Source organism: Otolemur garnettii, unplaced genomic scaffold, assembly GCF_000181295.1.
Source record: "Otolemur garnettii isolate 467f Iridium unplaced genomic scaffold, OtoGar3 scaffold00080, whole genome shotgun sequence".
In the NCBI taxonomy this organism is placed as follows: Eukaryota; Metazoa; Chordata; class Mammalia; order Primates; family Galagidae; genus Otolemur; species Otolemur garnettii.
Window position 1 is genome coordinate 8,903,628 of NW_003852475.1, and position 14,124 is coordinate 8,917,751.

Genomic DNA, 14,124 nt, shown 5'->3' on the forward strand with positions numbered 1-14,124 from the left:
TCCAAGCTAAAAATTCTGTTTTATCCTACAGATCCAATTATAAATGAAGCCTGCCACCTTCCTTTCCACCCTTCCCATGGTTTATTTTTCCTTTATAGTTCCCTTGCTCCACACCAATATTTCTCCTATTCTGCTAAAAAGATCTTTCTAAAACATAAATTAGACTGTGACATTCCATTTTCCTATTTTAAAGGTATCCTGGCCTCTAAGAGGGAAAATAATTAAATACAATTCTATAACATTGTATTTTAGACTTTTTCAAATCTGGCTGAAACTAAAGTTTTTAACTTCAACTTACCTCACAGAATACTAATTGCTATTGCCTAAGCAAGTCAATGCACAACCTTTGTACATACACATAGAATTTACTATACACATAGTAGAATTTACTATATGCCTAGAATTCCTCTAAGCACTTTCAAACATAAATTCATTTAATTTGCTTAACATCCCTAAGTGTTAAATGCTGTTTACTATGCATATTTTATACATGAGGAACCTGAGGTACAGGGAGATAAAGTAAATTTCCCAGAGTCACATAGCAGGTAAGTGGCAGATTTAGGATTTGATCCCAGAGTATTTGGATCCAGGGTTTATGCTACTAACCATCAGGTGATGCTTTCTAGCATCTAAATATTATTTCCTCTGATTAACATTCCTGCCTTCTATTCTTCTGCTTTCAAGAATTCTTTTCTCTGCTGGGTGCAGTGGCTCACCCTCTAATCCTAACAGCACTCCAGGAGGCCAAGGTAGGTGAAATACTTGAGCTCAGGAGTTCAAGACCAGTTTGAGAAAGGGCAAGACACCCATCTCTGCTAACTATAAAAAAATCAACTGAGTGCCTACAGTCCCAGCTACTTATGAGTCTGAGGCAGGAAGATTATTTGAGCTTAAGAGTTTGAGGTTCCTATGAGCTATGATGGTGCCACGGCACTCTATCAAGGGCAACAGAGTTGAACTATGTCTCCAAACCAAAAAAAAAAAAAGAAAGAAAAAATTATTTTTTCAGATCTGATCCTATGTATTGTGACTCTTGTCCCAATTTGACAAATTATGTTATTATATTACATTATATGTCTGTCTAGGATTTCTTCAAGTGGGCCTTGTCTCATTCATTTCCACATCAACCAAATTCTGTGTCTAGTAGGAGAAAGTCAATCAGATACATGTCTACTTCAGATTTATACCTTGAGTTATTATGTAACTTTTAAAATGTCACACTGAATGCAAGACTTAATGGTGAAATGATCATAAAAATTTATATGCACTGATTTCAGTGAGATTCATATCAATTGCCAGGGCAATACACATCACACAGGGAGGAGAAAGGTGGGCACTAAATCTCTTGCCTTCCATAGGCATAATATCGATCTCACAGTTTTTCATTACATATATTTATTCATTCATCTTCATTTAAATATTTCATGAAATCACTAGATTCATATAACATTTAAACTTCAACTGGGCATTTTTAATCTACTGATATTTAAAATGAAAGCTATATATATATAATATGATGGTTAGGTAAATATGTATATAAATATTTATGTTAAATATTAACAAATCAGTAAATGCCTAAAAAGACAAAGATAAAATGTTAAATATCCAGTTTTTCTGATAATTCTAAATTGTATTATTTTTGATGTACTTACCACATTGTAGTGACTCATCAGAGCCATCTCCACAGTCGTCATCATGGTCACAAACAAATTGCTTGGGAATGCATACTTTATTACGGCACATGAAAGCGTTTTCATCACATGTATTATTTGGAGCTGAGAATAATTACAAATAATAAAATTAGATAAACACATACTTTATCTTCTCCCATATGAGGAGTTTGGAAAATACGTAAAATTATACTCAATAATTTATACTTATTCAGAAAAAGAAAACTTTGCTTAATGTCTAATATATCACATAGGTTAATAACTGCATATGTATTAGAATGCATCAATATTGAAAGCATATAATACAAATTTTTAGTAGTAATAAATTCATCATTTCTAGAGTGATCTAAAGTTTCAAGCCATATAGCAGTTTGTAAGTTTGCTCAAGGATGAATTCAAATGTCCCTATGCCTTTTGCCCAGAGAACTAGGTAAATTGTGAAGAACAAGCCTCTCCCTGCTGTGCGGGAGGCAAGGTGCCAAAGGCTTCCTGGAAAACAAAGGAAGTGCCTGGGCTGCACTGTGCTAGGGGCTCCACAAAACCCTACAGAAAGGGCTCATCTCCAGACCTCCTGACCACATCCATGGTCACTCAAAGCAGACAGCAAGAAATGGTTAAATCACAAAAGAGACAACAGATATGTTATTTTCTGTGTTGTTGGATTCTGCTTTTCAAAGTAACCTTTCATGGAAAAGTAACCATATGAGACTATTTCATCATTTCATCTTTTTTGTTTTTAGAAAAACAGAGGGCCAATTTATTAACTCACCATGATTAAGAAAATCGTCAACTGTAAAAAAAAGAAAATCTCCCAGCTAATAACAAGATTTGTGTTTTTTTCTCTACACGGGCCTATAGTAATGCTGGTAAACTGATTAAAATGTTTCTTCCTTGTAAAAATGGACATGAAAAAAAATAAGTGCTGATGTTCATAACGGAAATGAGAAAAGAAAACCAATAAGGGTAAGAAAGGTATTGGTCATTAAAAAGAAAATAAAACTCCAGGTGACTTAAAGAGTAGGGTGTTGAACTAAGTAAATGTAAGATCTTTTACGTAATTAGCTCCACATATGTAAAATTTGGTATATTGACCCATAAAATGTAATATTGATCCTGTAGGAATACTGAACCATGATAGCAGTGCTCTACCAAGTGAGAAAAATGGTTGATCCAAGTGTGCAATAAACTTCAGCAAATGTTCAAAAGAACAAAACTTAAAAAAAAAACCCCAAAAAACTATAATATTCTATATAAGAGGCTGGAAAAAAGCACTTAAATTTTTTTCTAAAGATATTTAAAGGGTAAATACTCTGGTAGTACTGAGTGTTTGGAATAGTACAAATGACAAGAATCTTCTATATGTTATTGCTGAACACTGGGAAAGGAAAGTCACTGTAGAAAGAGGCTCTGCCACTTATATTTGCATACTTAACGGAGCTATTTACTTTCATCATGCATTTGTTTTTCATCTATTTAATGGGGATAATAGAATCGACATGATAAATTTGTAATAAGTGAAAGATAATGTAGTGAAGCTTATCTTCTCATCATAGGTATCCAATACGTTTCTAAGTGCTCTCTATACTCCTGTCTATATTACAACTATTTTTGGAAGATTTTCCAAAACATTTCTTTGAAATATTAAAGGAATTTAATAATATAAATAACAGAAACTATCACAATAATTGGTATATAATGGGAACCTGAGGAAACCTATGTGCCTTCCATTTTCCCCTTTATGTCTTAATAAGCACTGTCCTTTCCATGGAACACCTTCATTTTTCTTTGTCCAACAAGACTCAGACAGTATATGTTATCACTTTTTCTTAAAATCTTTCAATGAGACTTCTGGGACTTTTTCATAATATTTCTATGTGATAACCTAGCATATTTTATACACATCATTCTAACACTTAAGGTACAGATATTATAATTATTCTTTCACATACCTATCTCTGCCTGTCCCTATCCTGCTCTACAAACCAAGGAATCTCTGCATTCATTTCAGTAATTATTAATACAGAGCAGGTAAAACAAAAGGGTTTTTTGAATTTAACTGAATATAATCTATTTTCAATGAATTATTTTGACTATATGGAGGCCACTTAGGAGCAGCATTAACAGTTAATTAGCCAGCTGCAATCAAAGTAAAACTCAGAGTTACTCAATAACTCCTCTAACTTTGAACTATGTGACAGCTTGGATAACTAAAGTGAATTATGCCAATTCTAATATATGAATTAATCTTTAAAACACTGAGCAACAGTGACTTATTTGGCATTAACACTTTCAGGTCACTTGAGTACAATTTGCTGCATTTTACCATAATTTACTTAATAGTACCCATGTGGTCCAAAAGTGTTAATATGCCTCCCAGAGTGTTAACTTGCTACAATAGCGTCAACATACTGGGACCATCTGGATCCCTGAATTGATGCATAATCCTTTATTATGTAGCCCTCAGTGGCACCATTGACCTTTACAGACATACATATCAGTTTCAAGATCAAAGTGAATTATTCTACAACAATTGTAAGAGTTCTGTGCAAATAGGCCTGTCTCAAAGTTTTTTCTTTTGTTTCCTGCTCTAACTATCCCTGGTGTACAAACACCCATATACATATACACTTACATTATGGCTTCTGATGCTGTTTTAAAGACATGAAGACACACCATTGGACAGACAATTGACAGAATTCATTTTAATGAGCAATGTTCACAGCACTATTTCTGACAAATTGCCCTATGTGACCTTCAGATTTGCATTCAAATAATCAGTCCCTTCACTCTTCTGATCATGCAACGGAATTTTTCTAAAGGTTTGCTATTGAGTACATACCTGAAAATTTCCTAAGTGACCTAGAGTCAAAAACTTAGTAAATTGCTTGACTTTCACAGGTGTTCCTTTGATCCCTCAGCTTCATTCAGCTATATCTATACTATTTTTACCTGACCCAAGGGTTAATACCTGTCCATGGAATGAATCAGTATTTACTGACCTGATCAGTAGTTACTTGAATCAGAAAGCTATTTACAGAGTATCTGTAACAGGCAATTTAAAAGCCATCATGGCGGGTGGTGATGGAAGACATGACAAACACCAAACGTACCACATCCACACATACATACACTGCAGTTATAGTATCTCAAACGTGAAATGATAAATGTGTTAATCAAAATGGCTTTTAAATGGATAATTTCACTGTGCAGGTTTGAAATACTCTCAACAGCAGTTAAAGGGGTCGCAGAACTACTAGGATAGCAACATTCTACCCGATTAAGTCTAATGATACCTATGGATTCAGGAATTGGGTAAATAACGGAAAATGTGATATGGTAAATTTATAAAAACAAACATCCAAGAGTGCTGTAGAAGCTTTCTTTGATATACCGTCCCAGGAAAGGTTCCTACCGCAGCCAGCTGTGGAAAGTTCATCACTTCCATTTGGACAGTCCCTTTCACCATCACAAAGCCAATGTCGGGGCACACAGGCATGGGAGCCCTGACAGCTGAACATGTCAGCAGCACAGGTTATAGTACCTGAAACCCAAAGCAAAAGTGCCATTAAGACCACTGTGTGTCTGCTGGAGAATGTCCACCAGTTATATTTTCTAGTTTAATGAGGGAAAGCAGAAGAATGTTGCTTATGATGAAGAGATCATAGTTAATTGGTAGGATAAAAACATTGTTTTTTGCCTTTAGTTGTCTACACATTTTTGTTGAAGAATGTATACTTTCCTAATTGCTTCCTTAAAGCTACATGTAGAAAAAATAATATCTGTTCTCTTTACAAAATGTAGCAGAGCATAGATACTTAAAATTGTGAGTAAATTGAGATAAGGTTTCAAAAGAAGTAAATCTAAAAGAATAATTGTAATAGTAGTAATTATAATGCCATTTTTATTTCTGACCCTGTGCTAAGCCCTTAACATATTAGCTCACTTGATCTTTGCAATAACTCCATTAGTAGAACTATTAACTTCATTTTGCAGAAAAGGAAACTGAGGCTCAGAAAAGTTAAAAAGTTTCCAAAAAGTCACAAGTGGCACAAGGTCCCATATGCTAAACTGGGAGTCTAGAACCTTCTTATTCTTAAGCATCTTCTTTTCTGAACCGCTGATATCATTATTGTTACTTCGCATTTTGTGTTGCTGAAAAGAATAAACATATTCATGTTTACTTTGTTTTTATACACTTAGCAAACAGAATCTACCCTTTCCCTATTTTGCTAATACAGTATTCCTTTAGATGCATGATCATGTTTTTCAAATGTATGCAACAAAAAACAAAATGAGTATTGACTTTGTGTGCTCTTCTGGTCACTATAGCCTTGTAGTATAGCTTGAAGTCTGGTAAAGTGAGGCCTCCCACTTTGTTCTTATTAGTAAGGTTGCAATGGGTATTTGGGGTCTTTTTTGGTTCTATACAAAGTATAGAACTATTTATTTTTCTAGATTTGTGTAAGTGGCATTGTTGTTTTAATTGGAATTGAATTGAATATATAAATCACTTTGAGCAGTAGTATAGCCACATTAACCATGTTGATTCTGCCAATCCCAGGGCCTGGTGTATTTTTCCCATCTGTTTACATAATCTGCAATTTCTTTCCTCAGTGTTTCATAATGTTCCCTATAGCGATCTTTCACCAATCAGAAGAGAGACTGCATAGGTGAAATAATCCTCATATTTTCATCGGATTTTTGGGAAAACAGATAAAAATACGTACTTGGGAAAATATTACCCATTCAATAAATGTTGCTGGAAAAACTGAATAGCCATATGTAGAAGACTGAAAAAAGATTTGTACTCTACCACTCACAAAAATTTACTCATCATGGATAAGAGACTTAGTCCTAAGGCTTGAAACTATAAGAATCCTAGAAGAAAATGTTGGAAAACCTCTTGTAGCTATCAGCCTAGGCAAAGAATTCATGAAGAAAACCCCCAAAGTAATCAGAGCAGCAACAAAAATAAATAAATGGGACCTGATCAAGTTAAAAAGCTTGTGCACAGCCAATGACACAATCAAAAGTCAAACAGACAAACCACAGAATGGGAGAAAATATCTGCATGCTATATATCTCACAAAGGACCAATAAGCAGAGTCTGCAAAGAACTCAAGCAAATTAGCAAGAAACAACCAACCTCCAGAAAAAGTGAGGTGACCAGAAACTTTTCAAATTAAGATATACTAATGGCCAACAAACTCATTAAAAAATGCTCAGCTTCTCTAATCATTAGGGAAATACAAACCAAAACCACAATCAGATGTCCCCTAACGCCTATGAGAATGGCTCATATTAAAAGGTCCAAAATCAACAGATACTGGTGGGAATGTAGAAAGAAAGGAACTTTTATACACTGTTGTTGGAACAGCAAATTACTCCTACCGCTATGGAAAATTCTAAGGAGATACCTCAAAAACTTAATGTAGATCTGCCATTTGATCCAGAAATCCCACTGCTGGGCATAAGCCAAAAGGAAAAAAAAGAAAGGTCACTGGCATTTGAATTTTTATGGTGACATAATGCACAATCACACAATATGCAAACAACCCATGTACCCACCAATACATGAATGGATAAAGTGTGGTACATCCATACTATGGAGTACTACTCAGCCATAAAAAGGTGACCTAGTATCTTTTGTGACAATCTAGATGGAACTAGAAATCATTCTTCTAAGTCAAACATCACAAAAATAGAGAATATGCACTCAATACAATACCAAATTGGAATTAATCTATCAACACTTAAGTATATATATGGAAGTAAATCTCAATGAAAGGCAAGCTGGGGGAAAGAAGGGATAACTAAATCCACCTATTGGGTAGAGTGCACACTATCTGGGTGAAGGGCACACTTATAATTTTGACTCAATCTGTATAAAAATAAAGTATGTAAACAAAACGTGCACTCCCTAATTATCTGAAAAAAATTCAAAGGGTCATAGGTAGTTTCTCTTTTCCTTTCCGAATATGACCATAGGGTAGTCATACGTCAAATGACTCTTTATTATGCTGTTTTCCTAGCCTCTCATGTAGTTATATACACAGAATGCCTGGTTTGCTTGTCAATTTGCTTTTTATATAACATACTTGTTCAGGGAATCAGTAGCATAATCACCAATCTAACTTGTTTTAATTTTTACATTCTTATGACCCAAAGTTGCCCAGAATAGATGCTAAACATCGTATTTTTTAGAATTATTAACAATATTTTATTATGTTCGGGATTAAAATAAGTGACTAGATTGATGGAAAATGTTTGTTTTTAATCATTTAAAGCAATGACCAATGTGTGTTAATTAAATTATAATTATCTGCTTTCTTTTTGGCCAAAGAGTTGTTAATAGAAAATATAATGCAATGTTTTCAGTATGGTTGACACCAAAGTGTCAAAGTAAAACCTGCTGGTGATCTTTTCCAACATAAACATTTCTGTCCCTGACATACACCTTAGCCTTGATGAAAAAATAGCAAGTGAATATTGACAAGTCCCCAGGTAATTCAGATTTGCTCATCTGACTGAGAATAAGTGCTTTAATAGACTAGGGTTTAACAAGGTATCTACTACTGGAAGAAATCAGAAAATAATATATTGAATAAATGTTTCTTTCTTTAAAATTTAATTTATTTGCTAATTATTATGTTTTAGTACCTTCTATAATAATACTCTTTTCAACAGAAAATGTTTTTGCATTATTCCTTTCTATGTATCTTCTCAAGCTTGCCATAAAAGCATTTAGTGTCATTTTTAATATTATATTCTCAATTCAATGCTTTAATTATTGTAATATTTTTATCATTTAGCTTGACTTTTATTACAAACTACATTCTTTCTCATAAGAAGTTTCAATAAATGGAGAATTCCTTGTCTGTATTATCACTCTAATTTGTTCCCACGGTAGTTATACTAGAAGAGCCTTGATTTGGCAGTGGACAAGTTTAATTCTGTATGACCTTGGAGAACATCACTGTCTAAATTTCCCTATCTTTAAAATGATAGGTATGACTACATAATTACTAAGATATTCCCAGTTATAAAATGGCATTAGGCTCTTTGCAGCTAATTTTCTGGCTCCCTTGATAGTGTTGAACATATTCTGTGTTAAGAACACGCCAAAACATTATAGTTAATTGGGAAGAAAATGGGCCAAAGAAAAAACTCATGGCTTCATTCCATAGTTGCTACTGCCATCTGGAGACATATTGCCTTCCTCAGGGAAAAGAATCCCGAGGGAAAAATCTGATGGAATTCCACTGGATTTATTTCGTGCACCTACTCAGATAATAATGTGATTGGTAAGAGTTACTGTCTTATTTAATAGCAGAAACTTAAATTCTGGTAATACACCCCCCATCAATAATTATCTGAGTGACCTGAGGCAGATTTACTAATCTCTGTAAGTGTTTCTATATTTTATCTACCTTACCATGAGGCGATATGGTTTTCAAAATGGGTTCCTCAGTAACTTAACTCAAAATCATCACATGCTTATCAGAAATGAATGTGTTTACACACTGCATCAGAATATTTGGAGGTGGAGTATGAAAGACTACTTTGAACAAACTTCTGAGAAGGATGTTTTATAAATGAAAGGTTGGCAATAACTGAGATAAATTACTCTTTTTTTTTTTTATTAAATCACAGCTGTGTACATTAATGCAATCATGGGGTATAGTGTGGTGTTTTCATATACTTTTGAAATACTCTCATTAAACTGGTTAACATAGACTTCATGTCATTTTCTTAGATATTACTTCTAAGATTCCTTTCCTATGCTAAGTTATTAGGTTTATTTCATTAATGTTTGATCTAAAGTGGTATTTTTTTTTTAAACGTGTTAGGACATAAAAGCAGATCGTAATTAAATGAACCCAGAGTTTTGATAGCAGGCAAACATGTCCATTATCATTTTAATCTTTTCTGTGCATATATAGAGCATTATCAGAACACTGATATTGTGATGACCCAGACCCCTTGATTCCCCGCTGAGACAAGAGGGGGAACAAGCTCCCTACCCTTGAAAAGGAAACCTCTCCTAAGCCTTTTAGTCCCAGCCTCATCAAGGGTGGAGAGACAGTCTGAAATTAAGGAAGTATGCAGGGAGGGATTGAGTGCAGGGAGGGGTTGAGCCCTTGATGGAAAAGTCCCAAGTTCTTTGGAAGCTTTCTCAACTTGTGCTAAATTATGTATCCCTTATGTGAACCTCATCTTATGACTATGAGGTAAAAACGTACCCTTGTTTTGAATTTTGTAATCCTTAATGTGATTTGCTTATACAATCTAAATCAGCATGTACTCCCACCCTGAGTTGTGTAACCCTTTATGAGTTAATGTATGTACCCCTGCCTTGTGACCTCTGAATGGTGCTGAGTTGTTATGAGCTAACGCATATACCTTGTGACCCCTGCATTACTGACCCATGCTTACTGCAGCAAAGATTGCAGTATATAAACCCTTTAAATATACCATTGGTGGCTGCCTGTTGGCCCACCACAACAGCCCCCTGGAGGTGCACCTGCAGGTGTATCAAATTATCAATAAATTCTGTTAATTAATTACACCTGAAGTGGGGTCCAAATTTTTTCTCTGCTGTGTGGGATCATAACAATATATATGGAGATTTCATATGAACATTTTGACAAATGAAGGGGACAAGAGAAACAAAACAGAAAGAGAATGGAGACAATCTCATGGATATTGTGCACATTGGCTGTATATTAAATGACCACAGTAAGTTACATGAGTATATTTTTGTGCCCCTTTAAAAAGTAAAGAATCAAAGAAAGAGGGAATAAAATGAAACTGCCCCTGATCACATAGTTTTATACCATGTATTTGGGAGAATTCAAAGTCCATATGACTTCAAAGCCTTGCCCCTTCCATTATACTGTGTCCCCATAGAAAGTACTAAATTAACAATGAAACCAATTTAGTCTTGGGGTAAACAAAGGGGTCAAAAGTAAGATGATTTTAAAACTGGAAATATACTTATCCTATTGTAAACAGTCAATCTTTTTGTTGAAATTTAATAAAAAAAGTATTTAATAGCAAAGAGAAACAAAGGTGTTAAAAAGATAGGACAGTTGTTGATTAATGATATATATTTGATATGTATATTTTTTACTTACAGAGGTTTTTGATACTGATCTTTCTCTATTGAAAATTGTTTATTGTATAACTCTAATTTGTTTCAGCAATATAAATAAAAATGTAGATGTAGAGTGTTTTGAACATAAGAAAATAAATTGCCTGCTTTCAGGAATATCTTCAACATCTTCAATTCTATGTCATGTACAGAAAATGTTAGTTTAGCTTGAGTACTATAAAATACTACCTCCATCTATATAGTTAGCAGGCCACAACCTCTGGAATTTCAAAGAAACATTAAAAATCTTTAATTCTTTACATGTACTTTATTCTTTGACACAGGTCTGCCTTTCTATATAAAGAGAATCACAATAGCTACTAACAAAGTCTGATATAATGAGTGAAGAATATATAGCAATAGATACATATCCATATATACAAACAGATTAGACTGATAGACATATTAATAAGTTAGTGGTAATTCTGGCCAATTATAATACGTTTATGGAGATCAGCTTGCTTCCTTCTTTTATTCCTTATGAAATTTACTTAATACTTCTATTTAAAGTATTTATTAAATATTTGTGACTAATAAAATAATATTATGCTCATTTTGTACACATAGTAAGTAAACATAGACATCTGACAATGATACCTCAAATCCTATAATGCTAAGTATATAGTGCTCTTTAGAAAAAATAGGAAAACTAGGAAGAGGGAATAAGATAGTGACCGAGTATCAGCTTCTTTGCAACCAGGCGGGGTGAGAGGAGGGAGAGAAGACTACAGGCATCTCTGACTTGTGGGCTTTGCCCAGAAACATCCCCTTGGGGATGCAGGGAGACAGTGAGAAACTTCTGGACCCCAGGAGGAGGACAAAAACAGTGGAGAAGTAGCAAATGGTTGCGTTCGTTTGGTCTAAGGCCGTGGTTGCCATAGTTGTAACTACAACAGCAGTGAGATTGCAAATAGAGAAGGCCTTCCCTGTGGGCTGTTTTGTTTCTTTGGACTTGAGCACTCAGTTGAACTACCTTGGAAGAACCTGGGTGAGAGTAGATGACTTTAAGCATTGAGCTGCTGAGCCAGAAGGTAGCTAATACTGTTTGGCTGTGGGCTGCCCCCACAGCCATTGTGGGAAAACTGCCCCTGTAGGCTCTTTCCTCAGGGTAGTAGAGAGCGGCTCAGGCTGGGAGACCTTGGGTGAGTGATCTAGTAACTAAGCAGCACCAAAGGTTGGGACTGAGATCCTGGGGAAGAGCAGAGCTTTCAGTCTTTGGCAGTAGGAGGGCTACCTTGCAGCCTCAACCCTCAGGGGCATAGAGTGAGACTGGTTTTGGCACACTGAATAAGCCGGCAGCCACTTCAGGAGAGATCCCAGCAACAAGTGCTTTCCTGGAAAAACTGCTTAGCCAAGTTTAAAGTGCCTTTTAAGCAGCCTGAGGAGAGACTTAACGATCTCAATCCTGTGGGGTTTGAGAAATCAGCAGAGGCCTCAAGTCTCCATCTCATACACCTGTATCAGCATTGTGATTAACATCTCATACCCTACAAGATCACTTGTTGCCCAGACAACATTCAGCAAAATATATACACTGCTTTGTTTTCTTTTTGTTTATTTGTTTTTTTAACAACATTTCAACATTTTTCCTCTAAATTTTTCTTTTCTTTTTTTCTTTTCTGTCCTCATTTTTCTACTTTATTTTATTTTTTTACATATACATGTGTTTATTAGGTTTCCACTTTTGCCTTCACAGAATTAAAAAAGGCTTAAAATTTAATAACAATAATAATGTTTAACATAAGGATGAAAATAAAGAACGAATGAAGATAAATACATTCAGAAAAGAAATCAGACTCATTTTTCTACTTTAAATATAATTTTCCATTGTTGCCTTCTTTAATAATAAGAGCTTCATTTTTGTTAGCGTTACTGCCCCTACTATTTGTTTTTTTCCCCCAATTTTATCCCATAAGACTTTCTGTTTGTTTGTATTGGTTTAATTTATAGTATTTTTGTCTTTCCTCTCTATTTGGTGGAGGTGAGGTACCATGTCTGCTCAGGCTGGCAAAGAGCTGCTGACCTCAAGGGAACCCACCAAACCCAGCACCCCCAGAGGCTGGGGGATTTTAAGGTTGGGTCAAAGTACCCTACTGTACACTTTTATTACTCTTGTCTCCATCTTTCTGTTCTCTCTCTTCTTTTTGTCAATACTCCTTTTTACTCACCACCTCTCCTTCCTCTTTTTTAAAACACTTTTTTCCCTTCTTCTTCAACCTTCTCATTCTTTTTTTTTTTTTTTTTTTTTTCAGTTTTTGGCCAGGGCTGGGTTTGAACCTGCCACCTCTGGCATATGGGGTTGGCACCCTACTCCTTTGAGTGATAGGCACAGCCCAACCTTCTCATTTTCTGTTTGCATACCAACAGGACTTGACACCTTAGGCCAGAGGCATGGTAACTTAAAGAGCAAGAGGGAGTGAAAGGAAAATTAGGGCAAGGAAACAGATAAAAGAATACCTTCATGAGGAAGAATCAACAGAAAAATCCTAGCAACATGAAAAACCAGTCCAGAGCACTGCCAACCCAAGAAACCATGGGGTAGCTACTGCAGAGGATTCCACCTGTAAAGAAATTTTAAAAATGACAGAAGGGGAATTTAAAATACAGATGATGAAAAAAATGAAGGGTATTGCTGAGAAAGTGGAAAATAACCGAAAGGAAATCCAAGAACAGAATAAAACAGGATATGAATGATATGAAGAATATAGAAAGGATATGAAGGAACTGAAGCAGTCAGTTAGGGAACTTAAAGATGCAATAGAAAGTATCAATAACAGATTAGATCATGCAGAAGAAAGAATCTCAGAGGTAGAGGACAAAGCTCTTGAGATAACTCAGATAGTTAAAGAGGCAGAAAAGAAGAAAGAGAAAGCAGAATGTTCAATGACAGAATTATGGGACTTTATGAAGCATTCAAACGTATGAGTTTTAGGTATCCCAGAAGGGGAAGAAAAAGACCCCAGAGGAAATGGAACCATACTACAGAATATTATAAATGAAAATTTCCCAAATATCACCAAGATTCTGACACACTCCTTTAAGAGAGATATCGGATCCCTGGTTGCCAGAACTCTAATAGAGCTTCTCCAAGACACATGGTGATGAACCTATCTAAAGTCAAGACAAAAGAAAAGATTTTGCAAGCTGCCAGGAGTAAGCTCCAATTGACCTACAGGGGCAAATCCATCAGTTTCATTAGTTCTCTAATGAAACTTTTCATGCCAGAAGACAATGGCCATCTACCTTCAACCTATTTAAACAGAACAATTTCTAGCCCTGAATTCCTTTTTTTTTTTTTTT

General features: G+C 35.1%; 1 protein-coding gene across 1 annotated transcript in view; it reads right to left on the reverse strand.

Moving 5' to 3' along the window:
• The window catches only part of LRP1B (LDL receptor related protein 1B), a 320,398-nt gene that overhangs the window by 272,932 nt on the left and 33,342 nt on the right, over positions 1 to 14,124 (reverse strand). The window contains exons 10-11 of the mRNA XM_003794393.2: positions 5,083 to 5,211; positions 1,653 to 1,775 (exon numbers count right to left, since the gene is read on the reverse strand). Coding sequence (XP_003794441.1) covers positions 1,653 to 1,775; positions 5,083 to 5,211 — 252 coding nt within the window. The remainder of the gene's footprint in view (positions 1 to 1,652; positions 1,776 to 5,082; positions 5,212 to 14,124) is intronic.